A 20283-nucleotide genomic window follows, 5' to 3' on the forward strand; every position below is an offset into this window, starting at 1 on the left:
TGAGATACTCTTGGGTATAGGAAGTATTTATCTGCTGTAAGGTCTTACAATACAAGAACATAAGAGTAGCCATACTGGGTCAGACCAGTGGTCTGTCTAGCCCAGTATCCTGTTTTCCAAACAGAACCCCAAATTGTGGCAACATTCCATGTAGAATCTCAAAGAATAGCAAGATTCTGGAATCCTGAAGAGTGACAAGATTCCAAGCAGAATCTCAAAGTGTAGCAACATTCCATACTACTAATCCCAGGGCAAGCAGTTGCTTCCCATGTCTGTCTCAATAGCAGGCTATGGACTTTTCCTCCAGGAATTTGTCCAAACCTTTTTAAAATCCAGATACGCTAAAAGCTGTTACCACATCCTCCAGCAAAGAGTTCCAGAGCTTAACTATTCGTTGCGTGAAAAAATATTTCCTCCTATTCCTTTTAAAAGTATTTCCATATAACTTCATTGAGTGTCCCCTGGTCTTTGTACTTTTGAAAGAGTGAAAAATTGATTCACTTCTAGTCATTCTACACCACTCAGGATTTTGTAGATCTCAATCATATCTCCCTTCAGCCAACTTTTTTCCAAGCTGAAGGGCCCTAACCTCTTTAGCCTTTCTTTATATGAAAGGAGTTCCATCCCCTTTATCATTTTGGTCGCTCTTCTTTGAACCTTTTCTAATTCCGCTATATATGTTTTTTGAGATACGGCGACCAATCTAAAGGGTCCTTTTACTAAGCTGTGTTCTGTGGCCTGAGCGTGCCCTTAGGAGGGCTTTTCCAACACACTATGGCCATTTTTTGAAAATGGCCTTTTCCTGTTTCTTGTACTAATGGGTATGTGCAAATGATTGCAAATCTAAATAGCTGATAACTTGCCCCCCAATATCTAGTTGCAACCCAAAATGGCAGGGTATCAAATGTTTTAACTGAATATATTATTTAGTTTTCACACTTGGAAAAACAAAATGTGGAGGGAAAGACTTCACAGTGTATTATCAGTACCTTTTCACTCTTATGACAAGTTAAAGGAATACTGATTCATTCCCATCACAATCTAAAAAATCTCCACCTCCTTTGTTTCGTTAGCAAATTCAATATTTTCCTTTTTTTTTTTTCCTTTCAAAATGTAACATATAGAGGCACGCCTTTTTTCTGGACAAACAGTTGAGCGCGAAAAGGAAAAAAAATTTCTTGCAACCCTATCCTAGCTAAAGTGAGTATGAACTTAGTTGGAGCATCTTGAGGTTTCTCTCGCGATTCCAAACCCAGAGCAATATTTCAATACATTGTTCTTGTGGGAATGAAGTATACAAAGAGACAAACGATTTTAACGAACACGCGTTTTGCTTCTCTATATTGTAGCAGCAAAAGATTGAAAAAGTTAGCGTTGGCGGAAAACGTTTTGGCGGCTCTCGAGTAAGCATTTATGTGAAACGGAGAGGCTCCGTTGAGCCGTGCCGATAAAGCTGTGCCAATCACAAAGCTACGTTTTTGCTATTTTGTTATCTTTGAAGTTTGTTATAAGGACAGTATGGGGTCCTTTTACTAAGGTGCCCTGAACAATGGCCTGCGGTAGTGTAGGACCGGGTTTTGGGTGCGCGCAGAATCATTTTTCAGCGCACTTGTAAAAAAACCTTTAAAAAAAGTTTTACTGAAAATGGACGTGCGGCAAAATGAAAATTGCCACGTGTCCATATTGGGTCTGAGACCTTACCATGGGCCATTGACCTAGTGGTAAATTCTCACATGGTAACCAGGAGGTAATGACCTATGCATGCCAAATGCCAATTGGCGCACGGCTGATATGCGCGGCAGAAAATTACTTTTAGTCGTGTGTATCGGACACGTAGCAAAAATGAAATTACCGGTGCACGTAGACGCATACGCAACTTAGTAAAAGTGCCCCTATATGTGGTGTTGAATTTTGGAGAAGTTAGAACATTATAAACAATAATTTTAGAAAAAAAGAAAAATATTGAATTTGATAAAATGAAGGAGATAGAGGTTTTTCAGACTTGTGAAGGTACTGAAGAGGTACTGATAATACACTGAAGTCTTTCCTCCACATTTTTTTCAAGTTTGAAATGCATTGCCTGAAAGGCTCCACTTAACACAAGACTACCTCTACTTCAGGTAGCAGGTGGAAGCTCGGCTCTTCAACCAAGCCTTTAATGGAAGAAGTAACTAACTTGTTAGTCTCACTCACACACACAGGGATTGACTTGGGCTGCACATACTGCAGCGGGACATGTTTATCCACTCCTACCCTAGCTAATAATTAACCATCTCTCTGACCTCACGTGCAACTTTCTTCAGATCAATCATTTTACTTTCTAATTCTTCCTACTTTCTTACTCATCTATATGTTACAACTTTGCCTTACCCTTCACTATCAATTATAATGTTCTAGTACATATTGTGTTGTCATTGCAAGTAGTATACCATACTATACTTTGTGTATTGTTGTTCAAATATTTTTACTGCTCTAATTTCCTCCTGCTCATGTTTGATCTATTCTTACTGTACACCACTTTGAGTGAATTCCTTCAAAAAGGTGGTAAATAAATCCTAATAAATAAATAAATAAATAATATATTCAGTTAAAACATTATACAGCATGGGCTAATGATGCTATTAGCGCGCAGAGCCGTTAAAAAATTTGCACATCTACACTTACCACCACCCATTTTGTAGGCAGTAATGCCTCATGCACTATTCCTGCGCTAACCAGTTAGCGCATGGTATGATTATTATTATTTATTGCATTTGTATCCCACATTATCCCACCTCTTTGCAGGCTCAATGTGGCTTACAATAAATCATGGATAGTGGAAATGAGAGGAGAATTGACATTTAGTGTTACAGAAGGATTTTGTGTTATATGGTAATGGAATACATGATAGCGATATAACAAAAGACATTCTTAACATTCCTGGATAGATGTGGGAGCTTCACGTGTTTTGATCTTTGTGGTATATCTTGTCGAAGAGATGGGTCTTTAGTAGTTTGCGGAAGTTGGTCAGTTCATAGGTCGCTTTTAGGTTGCGTGGCAATGCGTTCCAGAGTTGCGTGCTCGTATAGGAAAAGGTTGATGCGTGCATTAGTTTATATTTTAGGCCTTTACAGTTGGGGAAATGAAGATTAAGGAATGTGGTAATGTAGCTGTGTTAACTAATCAGTACAGGAATGCCCACTCTCAGCCCCAAACACATCCCCTTTAAAGTACACTTACTGCAGGATGCCTGAGCATGTTGTCATTTTAACAGTGCATTTTTTTCTAGCAAAAAGGTGCCGGTACTCAAATGCCAGGCCACCCTTCAGGGGTGGGGTGATAACTGACAGACTCACCCAGTGCCGTAGCGGGGGCGGCTGGCACCCGGGGCGGGTCGCCGCCGCGCACCCCCATGGGTGCAGCATGGCGCCCACCCTCCGGTGCGCACCCTCCCCCCCCTGGAGCACATTGTAACTTACTTTGGCAGCAAGGGGCGGGCGGGAGGACCGATCCGCCCCCGAGCCCACGTTGCTGGGAGCTGCGTCGGCTCCATTGGTTTCTTGCTCTCTCTGCCCCGGAACAGGAAGAAACGTGTTTCGGGGCAGAGGGAGCAAGGAACCAACGGAGACGACACCCCCCCAGCGGCGTGCACCTGGGGCGGACCGCCCCACCGCCCCCCTTCCTACGCCACTGGACTCACCCCACAATAGCCAGGCCCCCTGCAACCAGTCACAGAATCTATGACAAGGCAGAATTGATGTATAGAGCCTGAGCTCTTTCGTTAAAACTTAGGGACCATGGGTCAATTTTAGCAGACAATGGAAAAGGTGCTGGTACCCAATTACCCCCTCAAAAAAATGCCCTGCAGCATTAGGTGTGTGTTAGCAGTTAGTAAAAGAGCACCTATGTTTTCCACCTGAGACAATGGAGGGTGAAATGACAAATGAGGAACTTCAAGGGGATTTGAACTCTGCTTATCCTGTTTCTAACCTCCAGGCTACTCAAGCACACTGTCTGGTTCCTTGCCCCATCTGTAATGCACAGGGTGCTGCCAGCCATCTCCATTCAGGACAGACAGCACTCCAGTCCATTTCAGACTCTCTGCTCCACATATTCTGGGGTTTCCATTCCCTGCTGTTGATTATTCGTAAACTGCAGGAGAAATTCCCCAAAGCTTAGAAATAGGAAATTTAATAAAGAAGAAAAAGAAATTACAAAAGAGCTGACTGATTGTGCCTAATGGGTTTGGGATTCATTTGCAGTTCTATATTTAAATCAGATTGAATTAATTTTACTTTTCTGGCCGGGTCAAAAAGCAGAAGAAAAATGCATAACTATTAGGAACAATTAATATTTAAAAAAAAGTGTTGAGAGTCCTTGGTGCTCTCTCTCTCTCTCAAAGCAGATATGATTATGTAGCTTCTTTCACATTTTAATGTGGAAAGTAACAAAACAGAATCACGGGGAAACCCTAGAGAAAACAAATTGCCCCAGCAAAGAGGACAGTGCAATTCTTTGAGTAGTAGTGGTTAGTGCGGCAGACTTTGATCCTGGGGAACTGGGTTCAATTCCCACTGCAGCTCCTTGTGACTGTAGGTAAGTCACTTAACCCTCCATTGCCCCAGGTACAAAATAAGTACCTGAATATATGTAAACCGCTTTGAATGTAGTTGCAAAAACCTCAGAAAGGCGGTATATATCCAGTCTCATTTCCCTATTTGAGATTCTACATGGAATGTTGCTACTATTGAGATTCTACATGGAATGTTGCTATTCCACTAGCAACATTCCACGTAGAAGCCTGCCCTTGCAGATCAGCAATGCAGGACATCAGACTCACAGAAACAGAAGCCTGCGCGGCCGCACTGATGATCTGCAAGGAAGGAGTAGCCTAGTGGTTAGTGCAGCAGACTCTGATTCTGGGGAACTGGGTTCAATTCCCACTGCAGCTCCTTGTGACTGTGGGTAAGTCACTTAACCCTCCATTGCCCCAGATACAAAATAAGTACCTGTATATATGTAAACCGTTTTGAATGTAGTTGGAAAATACCACAGAAAGGTGGTATATCAAGTCCCATTTCCCTTTGGTGCACGAGAATCCATGCAGACCCAAATCATAACAATGTTATTAGCTACAAAACCAATAAAATTAAACATACAGTAAGATGCCAAATAACCAGATGTGCAATTATCTGGACTGACACTCAACAGAGTACTCTACGTGCGGCTGGGCCAGAGTGCGAAGAGTAGCCGCACATCACCTCCCTGTCTCCATTTCCCCAGCACACAATATACAGTGTTCTATTGTGTGCTCTCTATATGTCCAATCATCCGGATTTATGATTTTCCAGACCATCCCCCTGCTGAGGATAGTCCGGATAATTGGGATTGTACTGTATTAGCCAATTGGTGTTCAGATCCAGCAGGAAAGAACTGATAATAGAAAGGAAGCCAGCTGTCTCCATATATTCAGGCCATGCTCATCTGTTCCAAATTTACCCCAGTGTAAGCATTGATTCATCATTCTGAAGATCTGATCACAGGTAGATGCTACAAATCCAGGCATTCAATGGGGGTAAATCCAATTTTGATTCTGCCTGTCCTGAGAAAATGGAGCTAGCTGGCTATGCTACCAGTGGACCTGGCTGCTGATGTGGCAGCCTATACAAAAAAAAACTAAAATGAAATGAAACAGAATTTAAAATATAAAACATTTTGATTTCATTTTATTTCAGATTGTAAAGGCAGACTAGGGATATGCAATGAAGCTACTAAGTAATAAATTTAAAACAAACTGAAGAAAATATTTCTTAACTCAATATGTAATTAAACTCTGGAATTTGTTGCCAAAGAATGTGGTAAAAGCAGTTAGCTTAGCAGGGTCTTAAAAAGGTTTGGCTAATTTCCTAAAAGAAAAGTCCATAAGCCATTATTAAGATGGACTTGGGAAAATCCACTGCTTATTTCTAGGATAAGCAGCATAAAATCTGTTTTAGGATCTTGCCAGGTACTTGTAACCAGGATTGGCCACTGTTGAAAACAAGGATACTGGGCTTGACGGACCTTCTGTCTGTCCCATATGGAATGCCTATGTTCTTATGTTCTTAGATGGGAGGAAGGAATAAAAATAGAAGAGGTCCTTTGTGTAGTTGCAAATAAAGGCTTATGATGACACAGTAGATTCAGCAGAGGCTGGTTCTGACTGAGGCTGAAGCCAATAGAAGCAAAAGGGAACTGCAGGACCAACAGAAAAAGAAATGAGGATTTGTTTGCTTGATATCTCTTATTCATTTACAATCCTTGCCTGGGACATTAATAAGCTGATTTTCTCTTCAACACATCTCCCTAACTTGTTTCCTTGCTTAACTCCCCTCCCCTGCCCCCCCCCCCCCCAACTCCATTCATGGTCCCTCACATGGCCCTGGTCCAGCCCATGGAAACCCTGTGCCGATGTTCAGTGATTCTGCGTGACAGACATCAGGAGCCTGGTCTTTCCGGATGCTTTTGTTGGTTACTATGGAAACTGGCACTGCTTATGTACATACATTGCTTATAGAAGGAGAAGAGGGGTTTTCACATGCAGTGGCATACCAAGGGGGGGGGGCGGTGGGGGCGGTCCGCCCCGGGTGCACGCCGCTGGGGGGGTGCCGCACGCCGGTCATCTTCATTCGTTTCCATGCTCCCTCTGCCCCGGAACAGGTTACCAGGGGGGTTCTTTCGCCGGGGGGGGGGGTCATGCTGCACCGGGGGGGGGGGGGGGGCGCAGCACCCGGGGGGGCGGGGCGCATCGGCGATCCGCCCTGGGTGTCAGCCCCCCCTAGGAATTCCACTGTTCACTTGTTCTGTGTCTATGGTGTGTGGTGAGTAAGGTTACCAGATTTTTGGTTTGCAAATTTGGGACACCTTTGGGATCCAGAACTGAAGTCTTAGGCTGGCCGATATGTCCCACATAGAAAATTAATTATGCAATGGAAAAGCCAAATCAGTTGACAAAATCCAGCTCTAATTATATACAGATTGCCTAAAGTTAGACAACTATAAGGGCAATTCTATATGTTAGGCATTCAAATTTACGTGCACATAATGCATGTGAATATTTAGGAAAGCCATGGAGCGGGCCTTGGGGGCCTGGGCCTCCCAATTTGGGTTCCAAGTCTACTGATTTGACTGGCAGGGGTCCCCAAGCCCTGCCAGCAGAAGCTTTCCTGCAGCGATATTTGTCGCCGTGCTGCCTGCCCTGCTTCTCCCTCCCTCACGCGCATGCTCAGTTTTAATGAAATTGAGCATGCTCAAGCTTTGCTCATGCTCAATTTCACTAAACCCCAAGCACGCATATCAGGGCGGGAATGCATGGCAGGCAGTGCAGCGCCAAGTATTGCCAAAGGAAAGCTTCTGCTGGCAGGGCTTGAGGACCCCCCCCCCCCAGCCCAGGTATGTGGGATTGTGGGGGGGGGGGGGCGCAGAGTGCAGCAAGGAAGCGGGGTAAAATGTGTCCTCCCCCCCAAAAAAATCAAGGTAAATGCTAGTATTCTGCAAATACCCACTTAAATTACATACCGCATATTTGCAAGGTGGGGCTTATAAAGGGGTGAAGCATGGGTGGGGCTCCCACTTATGTGCATAACTTCCTGTATGTTATCTGCATCCCTGCTGCACTTACGTAGGTGTGTGGCTGACACAAGTGCACATGTGGCTGGCATAAGTGCAAATGCCTAAACTTGAGCCTCGTTGATAGCCATTTACACTACTATTAGAATCACCCAGTTAGAGAATTGCCCCCATGTGGGACCTATGTTCAGGTTCTGAAACCATCAACTGAGTCCTCATACATTTTACACTGATGACTTATCTATCAGACAATAAAAATATCCAACCTCTGGCCTGGTTTTATAATTCAGCATATCCCCCCCCCCCCCCCCCCCCCTTCTCTGTGGTCCCATCTGTTCCTTCGGTTTTCCACCTTTTTCTTGTCTGTTTCAGCTCTGTCTCTTTTTTCTTTGTCTTGTTCCTTCAGCAGTGGATATTGTAATACATTCCCTTCTCTATTTATGCTTTGACTCCTTTCTTCTGATTCTCTCCCCTTTTCCTGTCCTTCCAATTCCTTCTCTTCTCATTCTCATCCTCCAGTGTTTATTCCCACATTTTCTCTTCTTCCTTTTCATTCTCTCCCCCTGGGAAGTTCTCCTCCCCATTCCTTTTCCAGTTTAATTCTAAAGAAAATGCTGCCTACTGGTTTCTTATTGTATCCTGGTTTGCATCAAACCTTCCTTTTTTCTTTCTTCTACATCACATCTTCATCTCCTCATTCCCTGTGTATTGATTATATTGCAGGTCATGCTACCATCTTGGAGCCATCTTATGAATGTTCTTTTATAGATGTGGTCTCCAGCATCTCCCCACTGCTTCCCTTGACTCCCCCCCTAATCTAGAATCTTCCCCTTACTTCCCTTGTCCCCCAGACCAGCATCTTTCCTTTACTTCTTTTGACTCCCCCATCCAGCATTTCTTTTTGATTCCCATGCCCCCTCCTAGTCCAGCATCTCCCCTCTGCTTCCTCTTCCCCCCCCCCCAGGTTGACCATCTTCCCTTTGCTCTCCACACCCCATCTAGCATGTCCACTTGCTTCAGGAGGCAACCCAGACAAAAAAGGCAGCATCTCCTTCCCCACTCCCCACCAGATCACCATTAATAATATAGTGCTCCTGCAGGCACGAGACAGTCTCTCTTACTGAAGCTTCTTCCGGAGGCCAAGCTGAAATTCTTGTGCCATGGACTGCTGGCACTACTGCAAATTTTGCCTCCTACAGGCTACAGCACAGAGCTGCCTCGGGCTCTTGAAGTCCTTTACTGCTGGTGCAGTGGGTTGGAGCTGGGGCAAATTATTGTGATGTAGGGATCGGGCCATTGTTCAGGTTAGGTCGGCTGGTGCAGTGCAGTGAGGCTGGCTGCTGGGGCCTATTATTTGCTGCTGCACTGTCAGGCTTGGCTGTCTGTTGGTTCTGTTAGTTAGGACTCACTCTGGAAGTCATCAGATCAGGGTCGGTGTCATCCTGGCTAATTTTCATATGGGAAGCTGACAGCAAGCAGGACTTTCAAACCAGCCAACATGTTGGTTTTCTGCTGTCAGCTTCCAGATTCACAGAGACTAGACCTCTCTCTCTCTCTCTCTCTCTCTCTCTCTCTCTCTCTCTCTCTCTCTCTCTCTCTCTCTCTCCTATGCCCCAAAGACCTATTCTTGTTGAAACTGGGACTGATCCAAGAAATGTCTGTGGTGGTGATGGTGGCGGCTGCAGCAACGCTGTGTTGTAAAGGTGTGCAAGAGAGAGAATTGGAAAGCATGCACCCTGCTCCCAGTTTGGAAGCCATGAATAGGGAGGTCCACCAAGGGGCTGTGGGTAAAGCCCACAGTGGTTCAGTGTCTGGTCCATGCACCTTCACAATGCACTGCTGCTGCCACTAGCACCACTATCAGCCTGGAAACAGACTCTACTTATGCAAGAGAAGGTCCATGGTAGCGAGGAGATGGGGGGAGGGGGTGCAGATAGTCATTTTTATTGTTTTCAAAGCTGCCCCATTTTCCTGTGCTTAGAAGTTGGGAAACCTAAATGAAGCCCATTTTGCTTCTTGTTTTACTCCATTCCCCCCCTCCCCCCTACCCCCTGATCATCCTGGCTGGTATTCCTGAGTGATACAACCTCTAGTGTCCTCTGAGGATTGCTCTACAGCCAGTAGACGTTATTGTCTTTCCTTCCTCCCTGGTCTAAAGAGCATTACCTCTATGACGCTGCACATGCTGGCCATGATGGGACATTTGGACCGAGTATTCTGCTTGACAGGGCTGCCTGAGCCTTAGCGCTGACTCAAGGGAAGACCTTTTGCAAAAGAATTCCTACATTTCATGTACAAATTTCACTTTAATCAGAAAATCCATTCTATTGAGTGAGATCACAGGTTTTTAACACACTGATGCCATAAAACCAAGACAACAGATACACTCTGCAACAGATAACATAGAGGCATTTATAATTCAGAACCACAAGGAATAATTACCAGACATAAGCACTTACATCCCATCATTGGCATTTGTCTTTATGATGGAGTTGTCAATTTGTAGATATAATTTTAGGTTCTGAACCAGGCTAAAAGGTTTGGTTGATGACATGTATCCATTAAAGTAACATCGCCTTGCCAGGGAGCCTTCACTACAACAAGCATAGCTTGCTTTCCAACAAAACACTAATATAATACCGACACAGGAAGCCAAGTTTTAGGAAAATGAGGTCTAGCACAGCACATCACAAAGAGTCCACTGAACATGAGGAGGGGTAAGAGTCCATATTTTCCCTCTCTCCCACCCAAACACATAAAATTTCCAGTTCTCTGTAGTGGTTCCTGGGATAATTTGGTATGCACTGTGCTCTTTCCTAATGTTTTAGTTCTCACCCCCTGAAGGCTGTTTTCCAGGATCTGAGGGAAGGGGGGGGGGGGGGGGGGGGGCTGCCTTACCTGCCATCTCGGTCCCAGTCATACACCTCCACTTTGATTGTTCTGTAGAAGCAAATGTACAGACAGAAGTCATTAGTGAGAACATATGAGCTGATACTACAGAGGCTTTTAATCAAGGGCTTTGTCTGATATTAACACAGCTCCTGGCCCACTAGTTGTATTAAAGAACACATAGCCAACAGACAGCAGAACCACAGCAACCCGGAAAGGAAGTCGCTTCACATGGCTGCCCATTCTCTCGTCTCTTTTATTCCTCCTTCTACTGGTGACGCAGTGGAGTACTGACCAGCTGCTTGCTCTCTGCCAGAGGCGTAGCCACGGGTGAGCCCAGGTGGGCCTGGGCCCACCCACTTTGGGCTCAGGCCCACCCAAAACTGTAGCACTCTTGTTAAGGCTGGCAGGGATTCCCACCAGCTGTCCCCAGGGCTGCCGAGAGGGGGGGACAGGGGGGACAAAATTCCCCGGGGACGGGCCCGGCACCGCTGCAGTCCGGCCCACCCACCCTCCGTTGCTCCCTGGCATTGAACTTAAGCGCCTCACCTTCGAAAGCGCAGGAAGCAGCGGCAGACCACTCCTTCCTTCCATGTCCCGCCCTCGCCTGATGTAACTTCCGTGAGGGCAGGACACGGAAGGAAGGAGTAGTCTGCCGCTGCTTGCTGTGCTTTCGAAGGTGAGGCACTTAAGGTCAGTGCAAAGGGTCTGGGGGTGGAGAGAGGGCCCGGTGGCAGGGGGGCCCAGGGGCGGCGGCCTTGTCCAAGGCCTGGCCCAGTCTCTCGGCGGCCCTGGCTGTCCCAGAATGCTACCGTTCTCATTACAGCCAATGGCACTCTCTGTGCATGCACAGGAAGGAAGAGGGCTAGCTTGGTGGTGGCTCATAAACAGTACCACCAGCTGCAGCAAGTACAGGACCGATCTGGGCCACTGGAGCAGGACCTCTTCAGCTGGCAGAGCTTGGGGATCCCTGCCAGTTCAGGTATTTATTTAATTTAGGGTCATGGGGGTAGGGGACATACATGGAGATGCTCACCCATGTAGGGCACAGGCCCATCCAAATTGGCACAGCTGACTATGCCAGTGCTCTCTGCATCCCAACCTTCCACACCCCCAAGAGCTTTCTGCTGATATGGATACAGGAGAGGAGAGGCTGAAGCAGATCCAGCAGCTTCTCTCCTGTGCTCCTAGGACTCGGCATTTCCAGCAGAACAAGAAGGGAGTAATAGTGGCCTAATGGTCAGTGCAGAGGGCTTTGATCCTAGCAACCTGGGTTCAATTCACACTGCAGCTCCTTGGGCAAGTCACTTAACCCTCCATTGACCCCAAGTACAAAACTTAGATTGTGAGCCCTCTAGGGACAGAGAAAGTACCTGCATAGAATGTGTACAGTGCTGTGTATGTCTAGTAGCACTATAGAAATGATTAGTGGTGGTAGCAGTAAAGCAACCCTGCTGTGCAGGTGGGCTTAAGGAAGAAAGGGGTCTACTCGCAGGTGTTTTTTTGTTTTGTTACATTTGTACCCCGCGCTTTCCCACTCATGGCAGGCTCAATGCGGCTTACATGGGGCAATGGAGGGTTAAGTGACTTGCCCAGAGTCACAAGGAGCTGCCTGTGCCTGAAGTGGAAATAAAACTCAGTTCCCCAGGACCAAAGTCCGCCACTCCTCCACTGTTGCTACTATTTGAGATTCTACATGGAATGTTTCTATTCCACTAGCAACATTCCATGTAGAAGTCGGCCCTTGCAGATCACCAAAGTGGCCGCGCAGGCTTCTGCTTCTGTGAGTCTGACGTCCTGCACGTGCAGGACGTCAGACTCACAGAAACAGAAGCCTGCGCAGCCTTCTACATGAAATGTTGCTAGTGGAATAGCAACATTCCATGTAGAATCTCCAATAGTATCTATTTTATTTTTGTTACATTTGTACCCTGTGCTTTCCCACTCATGGCAGGCTCAATGCGGCTTACATGGGGCAATGGAGGGTTAAGTGACTTGCCCAGAGTCACAAGGAGCTGCCTGTGCCGGGAATTGAACACCCTAACCACTAGGCCACTCCTCCACTCTCCCCAGATCTTCTGAGAAAGATACTTCTCTGTAAGGGTATTTTCCAAAATTGTTGCTCAGTGGCCCTTAACCTGAATTCATGGCACTGGGAAGAAACCACCCAGAATGAGGCAAGCAAGCTGTGAATTGTTTGGGAGGCAAAAGATTTCGAGGGGGCAGTTAGTGAGGAATGACTGAAGAGTAGAAAAGAGAAGAAGTGAACCCCATCTTCAAAACCTAGCAATGCATACCTGCACTATCTCCCCCCTCCCCCCCCCCCCCCCCCCCCCCCACAAAAAGTTCTACATTGCCATGTAAAAGGTGGGAAAATGTGGGATACAAATGCAATAAATAAATAAATAAATAAATAAATGTGATTTGCAGGAGGTGTGAGCATCAGGACTTATTTTGGTAAGGGGAAAAAAAGGGTGCATGAGAACCTAGGGGGAGAATGGAGGGGTATGAGAGAAGCTGAGAGAAAGCAGTTGCAAGACAGGAGGTGATAGAAGAATGCAAGATGGCTAAGAAGGAGGGATTGAGGTTTTCAACAAAGGACAGGGGTACAGGAAGGGCAAGAAAGATTGAGGTAGCAGGGTTCCTCTCTTTAATTTAATTTTGTTTTTTTATGTACTGTCTGCAAGCCTGAAAACTATTGAAGTGGTGTATATTCAGGTACAGAAGATATTTTTCTCTCCCTAGACAGTTCACATTAAAAAAAAAAAAAAATCACAAAAACCTGAACTGGGACTTGAACCAGGGTTCCCTGGCTTGCAACCTGCTTCTTCCAGCCACTAGGCTACTCCTCCACTCTGGGAACCCCAGAATTTGAACTTATACTATTGGTCAGAGATTTAACTAGATCAACGTGAGCAGACTGAAATAGAAGGGGGGGGGGGGGTCTAACTTCAACAAAAGATCAGTGCATTAGTGAAAATCTATGTGCTCAAATTCACAGGGAAAAAAAATGTAAAGCTCGTTCTCTGTGATCAAAGGCATTGTGGGTTCCTTCTCCAATGCCAGAGTCTAGTATGCACAAATAAATAAATAAATAATCCCTGCATGGTTACCTGCTCCACACATATGCCACAACATGCCTGCGTTCCACTTTGCAGAAACCTTCCCCCTCCTCCTTAAACCTCCATAAATTGAGAAATTATCCAGGTAAATGTATCTGTTCATTTCTAACCCTGTTTTCACTTTCTGTCATTGCTTTCTTTTGGAGGGTGTGGCTTTTCCTTTTGTATCTGTATTTTAAGCTCTGTTGCCATAGAGACAAAACAGTACAGAGCTACCCATCCGAAACCAGAGATGACCCGCCTGGCTGGGATCTTTCTCTATAATGCAGCACTTTATTTCTAGAAGGAAATGTGCCAGAACTCAGATACATGTCTGCCCTGTGGGTGGGAGTGGGGAGGTAATCGTTTATCGTTTAATTTACTTATTGCATGGCAAAACAGAATGGTTTACAAAACAAATGTTACAAAGACTTTAAAATAATACTCATTTCGAAACTCCATTAAAAGATAGGAAAGAAGATAAATCTTTCATTCAAGATAGTAGGTCAAAACAAAATATATTATTAGCATTCATACGTCAAATACAGATTCCTGTGTGGTCAATTCACTGAGATACTGCATCATTCAATGGTAAAAGCCAATTGGTAGAGATAGGTTTTCAATGCTTTATGAAACTGTGAGTAGGACCCTTCTAGTCTGATTTGCTTTGGTAATGAATTCCATAATGCTGGGGAAAGAAAGTAGAACGCAGATGAGCGAGTAAATTCCCTTCTTGCCCTGGATGGCGGGTGTAGGATCAATCTGATATCTGTTGAAGAGCAAAGAGCGAAGAGTATGGCCCCTTTCTTTCCGAGCACTCTACCAAAACCCTCATTCACACCCTTGTCACCTCTCGTTTAGACTACCGCAATCTGCTTCTTGTTGGCCTCCCACTTAGTCACCTCTCACCTCTCCCCTCTCCAATCAGTTCAAAACTCTGCTGCCCGTCTCGTCTTCCGCCAGGGTCGCTTTACTCATACTACCCCTCTCCTCAAGTCGCTTCACTGGCTCCCTATCCATTTTCGCATCCTGTTCAAACTTCTTCTACTAACCTATAAATGTACTCACTCTGCTGCTCCCCAGTATCTCTCCACACTCATCCTTCCCTACACCCCTTCCCGTGCACTCCGCTCCATGGATAAATCCTTCTTATCTGTTCCCTTCTCCACTACTGCCAACTCCAGACTTTGCGCCTTCTGTCTCGCTGCACCCTACGCCTGGAATAAACTTCCTGAGCCCCTACGTCTTGCCCCATCCTTGACCACTTTTAAATCTAGACTGAAAGCCCACCTCTTTAACATTGCTTTTGACTCGTAACCACTTGTAACCACTCGCCTCCACCTGCCCTCCTCTCCTCCTTCCTGTACACATTAATTGATTTGATTTGCTTACTTTATTTTTTGTCTATTAGATTGTAAGTTCTTTGAGCAGGGACTGTCTTTCTTCTATGTTTGTGCAGTGCTGCGTACGCCTTGTAGCGCTATAGAAATGCTAAATAGTAGTAGTAGTAGTAGTGGTGTGTATCGAATAGTCAATGCTACAAGATATGATGGGATGTTAGTGTGGAGTGCCTTATGTGTCAATTTAAGAATTTTGAACCTAACTCTAAATTCGTTAGGGATCCAATGAAGATGTTGTGGAAGAGGAATAATCCTATCAGATTTGGTGGTCTGACAGATGACATGAGCTGCAGTGCTCTGAATGGAGGTGGAGGAGAATAAGGCCAATGCCAAACAGACTTCTACGGTCTGTGCCCCGATCAGGATGGGCTGGAGTGGGGCTTCAAAGACAATTCCAGTAATTGGGGAACGAGGCCAGTGTCAGGCAGACCTCTATGGTCTGTGCCCCGAAAATGGCAAAGAGGTCAAGATGAAGTGTGCATGTAATATCACATCATGCCATATGCCATGAGTTTATCTTGTTGGGCAGAATGGATGGACCATACGGGTTATTATGTCCAGTCATCTACTATGTTACTACATAAAGAGGGTGGAAATTGGGTCAACTCCTTGCAACCAATTATAGTATGATCCTCCCCCCTTACCATCTTCCCTCCTGCCAGCAGGAGGCATGAAAAAGCGGTGCTGTTATCTGCTGGTGTGTCCTCCTTCACCATCATGACATACCATGAGAAAACCACCAAGAGACAGAGGTGGGGGTAGGGGCATTGCTGGGGCTTCTTTCTTTCTCCCACCTCACTCTCCCACTGGTGTTATTCTTACTCATTCCTCTCTCCCTCCCTCACCGGTGGTTTTCTCACATTCACATTCATGAAACTGACATGATTGGTACTCAATTTTCATCAGGGAAAAGTGTTCTAATGGATGCAAGGTGCCAAATGGGGTAGCAATGGCAGATCTGCAAGAAAACACTTTTATAGAATAGCGCCAAGTGTTTCTGCGTGGACCTACACAAGGGGCATGACCACGGCAAGGGCATGTCCAAGAAAACAGCAAGGCAAACGATCCGCAAACTCCAAGATGGAAAACAACAGACAATGATTATATCGTTGATTTCGGCTCCTGCATGTGGGGCCATCACCTGTTTTTTGCCTAGCGCTTAAAAGGATATAATCGTTGTCTCCCAAACATTTATGACAACTGGGTTATACAGTTTCCAATATTGGCAATAAGGATCTGTGAATAGCCCCTCCTCCTCTCACCTCCACGTCACTGCCCCTGGAGTAAGACCCCGGAGGAGCGCAGCGACGTGACAGGCAAGATGAGGAGCGGCTGCAAAGACTGTGTTTTAAGACTTGGGCATTTGTGAATGATTTGGGCTGGGTTTAAAAACATTTATTGCTTTTGTTCTTTTTGTAACGGCTGGACAGCGTTACCACTGGCAGCTGCGGGTGGCGAGGGGATTTGATGCGCCGGGGGGGAGGGGAGGGTCACTGGACATGGGTAGTTGGAGGGGGGAGGGTCGCTGGACATGGGTGGCTGCAGGGAGGGCAGGGGGAGAGTAGGGTCACTGGACATGGATGGCTGGAGGGTTGCAGGGGAGAGGGAGGTGGGGGCTCACACTCACTCACTCACTCACTCACTGTCTCTCATATACACTGTCTCTGACACACTCTGTCACACACACACACACAGTCTCACACACACAGACATTCTGTCTCTCACACACTCTCTCTCTCACACAAACACACACACACACGCTGTCTCTGTCTCTCTCTCATTCTCTCTCTTTCTCTCTGACACACACACTCCATCTCTCACACACACTCTCTCTCAAACATACACACTCCAAGAAAAACCTTGCTAGCGCCCGTTTCATTTGTGTCAGAAACGGGCCTTTTTACTAGTTATAGAATATTATCAGTTGCACGGGTTACATGGTAGCCATTGACATGACATACATTGGTGTGTCAGAGCGGCTTTGCGCTAGAATCCGAGAACAGCTTAGGTGCACCCAGCAGCCATTTATAGAACTGTGGTGTCTACATCTTGTCACCAATTTACAGAGTTGCTTTATAAGTATGCTGAAGTAACATCCAACAAGATTTGTCATCCACAGTTGTCACCAACATGATCGTGTTTCGAGCTACGCTCTGCATCAAGTCCTTTAGATGCTTATATTCGACCTTTCTTCAACATCAGGTGAAAACTGAATAAGACTAAAGATTTATATGTGTGTGTGGTGTGTTGTGTGTGTGTGTGTGTATACACGTGTACATGTGAAGACAGCTGCTGCTATCTAGCTAAGTGCATCTGAAAATTGCCGTCTGCATTGACACTGAGGCCAAGAAGTATCAACCATACGTTAAAAAAATCTAAAACGTTAAAATCCTTAACGAATTTGAAAAAATGAAGCATGCAGCAAAAAAAGTAAGTCACACATGTTCAGTGCGGTATTGAAAAGTACAATGTATCAAAGATTCGTAATCCCCGTCGGTATCGGCCCTAAAGCATGCGCAGAGCAGCCAAGCGTTATGCTGGCTGCTCTGCGCATGCCACAAACGTCAAAACCAAAAAACAAAACAAAACAACACAAACACGTGGCTCCCCGCTGTCCCCTGCATAAAATATCTCAACAAACATCAAAAAAGGATCGGGAGGGGGCAAAGGCGCTCATCCGGAGCATCCTATATGGACGGCCTTGCCCCCCCCTCCCGCCCCCCACCTGAGGTCGCCGCTGCTCCTCGCTTCTCCCTGTATGAAATAAAAACTCATAAAAATCAAAAATTTTGCAGTGCCAGGCCCCCTCCCTTCCTGTCTCTCTCTTCTCCTTCTCCCACCAATGCTCCGCCTCCTGCCATCCTCCGCCCCCGTGCCACGCCCCCCTGAGTTCGTCGCCACAGCTCCCCCCCCTCCACCGGACCCCCCCTCCACCTTAATGGCCGTGCAGCACCTCTCACCTGTGTGTGAAGGCGCTGCACGGGATGGAACAGCTGATCGTCGATCGCTTCTGCCTTCACCAACGTCTCTCTCCTTCTTCCTGTACCCGCCCTTCTCTGACGTAAGTTACCTACGTGGATAACCTATGTCAGAGGAGGGCGGGCACAGGAAGAAGAAGAGAGACATCGGTGAAGGCAGAAGCGATCGACGATCAGCTGTTCCATCCCGTGCAGCGCCTTCACACACAGGTGAGAGGTGCTGCACGGCCGTAAGGCGGAAGGGGGGGGTCCGGTGGAGGGGGGAGCGGCAACGACGAACTCAGGGGGTCGTGGCACGGAGGTGGAGGATGGTGGGAGGCGGAGCAGTGGTGGGAGGAGAAGAGAGAGACAGGAAGGGAGGGGGGCCCGACGCTGCAAAAGTTTTGATTTTTATGAGTTTTTATGTCATACAGGGAGAAGCGGGGTGCAGCGGTGACCTCGGGCGGGGGGGCAAGGCCGTCCATACAAGACGCTCCTGATGAGCGCCTTTGCCCCCTCCTGATCCTTTTTTGATGTTTGTAAAGCTTTTATATTTTATGCAGGGGAAAGCGGGGAGCCACGTGCTTGTGGTGTTTTTATTTTTTTTAATCTCACTTTTCTGATTAAACATGGCAGCTTGGATTTTTATAGTGCAGGGGTCAGCGGGGAGATGACAGCTCAGGCCTTAACGACAGGTCTGAGCTCACGTTAAATTTCTGACAGTAAATGATTCGTTGCAAGCGTCGGTATGGTTAGTGCATTCCGAATTGTCCGAATTTCAATGATAGTTTCTCGTTTGCATTCCGTTTTCGTTAGCTGCTAGCGTTATCGGAAAATGGCCTTTGATGCATGCTACGGTTGTTGAAAATGTCTTCGTTAAGGGCCAGTAAAGGGTCGTTAAAAGGGTCGTTAAGGTTTAGTGCATCTGGGCCTGAGTTCCCTGGGGACCACCAGTGCTTCCTGGTCTCCTGTAAGTGAAGCTCAGCAGCGCAATTCCCCTTAAACGCCCTCCCCATACTACTCCATCACCGAGTCCCCCTCCCACCTTCACGCATACACAGAAAGCTCTTCCAGTGCTACTAATGTAGTGTTGGGTGCCAGGCTGCTTGTCTTTCTAGTTGTGAATTGATCTGGAACTGAAGGCATTTCCCTTCCCCCGGGGTTTCATTTTCAAGGCACCTCAGAGAGAGTGAGGGCCTCGGTTACTTCTCTTCTTTATCACTTTGCATTAGAGCCATGCTTGGTCTAATTGGTGTTTTTGCATATGTTATAGCAGCCGGCACTGACTTCTGTTATCCTGATTAATACCTCTGCCGATCAGCCATCACTGAGCCGTTCCCCTTTGCTTTGTAATAATCAGCCAATATTGATGCTGCTGGCAAGAGAATATAGCAGTGGGTACGACACTTCTACAGACTGGGAATAATTGCCTGTCACTCATTTCCAGCCTCTTAATCACATTCCCCACACATTGTCCTGCCGCGACTGTAAATTTTCCTGCAAATTTATCTCATGTATACTTATTGAATGGCTAGGTGTGTCTCCTGGAGAGGGTTGAGATGCATGGTCATAAATGATACATTGGATTGAAACATGACTTCAAGTGAAGTCTGAAATTTTCAGCTGGTGGCGGTCAGCGTTTTATTCGCTGGCCACCACTGGCTGAATTGTCCAGATATTCAGAGTGCCCCGTAACAATAATCCACAGTGTCTATATTAAAGCATTAACCAAACTCATTCTTAAATGAAATATATGCTCATATGTAGAGAGAGAGAAAGTGTCATGGATCACAACGAATTTTCTCTGATCCCACTGGGGACCTTCCTCTTCAAAGCTATAATCATAGCACATATTCATGTCTTAATATTTCAATAATTGTAAGAAATTTTTAATCATTTTTCACATTTTTTTCTTTTCAAAGTAAGTTAAACTTGTACTGTCATGCTTATCTGAAAAATCAAAGGCTTGCAAAAAATGTCCAAAATCTGAATAAGAAAGAAGTTCATTTTCCAAAAAAGAGACACGTCTATCTTTTGTTTTTGAAAATACTGTTTCTAACAAGGTTTTGTACTTTGGACATTTTGTTTTTTGATCCATTTTCAAAAAAACAAAAGTCCACGTGAAAAACGTAGAAAACCAAGCCATTGGCCATTGGGGTTTAGGAGGGGCCAGCATTTTTAGTAAACTGGTCTCCCAGACATCCCAGAAGATAAATGGGGCACCCTAGGGGGCACTGCAGTGGACTTCAAAAACATACTCCCAGGTGCATATCTCACCATTGCTCCCTTATCTTGTCTGCTGAAACCCCCAAAACCCACTATCCCCAACTGTACACCACTACAATAGCC

General features: G+C 46.0%; 1 protein-coding gene across 1 annotated transcript in view; it reads right to left on the reverse strand.

The window, feature by feature from the left end:
• Positions 1–20283, reverse strand: part of LOC115482101 (copine-8-like) — a 119186-nt gene that overhangs the window by 75417 nt on the left and 23486 nt on the right. The window contains exon 6 of the mRNA XM_030221667.1: positions 10486–10527. Within this exon, the coding sequence (XP_030077527.1) occupies positions 10486–10527 (42 nt within the window). The remainder of the gene's footprint in view (positions 1–10485; positions 10528–20283) is intronic.

This window comes from Microcaecilia unicolor, chromosome 12 (assembly GCF_901765095.1).
Source record: "Microcaecilia unicolor chromosome 12, aMicUni1.1, whole genome shotgun sequence".
NCBI lineage: Eukaryota > Metazoa > Chordata > Amphibia > Gymnophiona > Siphonopidae > Microcaecilia > Microcaecilia unicolor.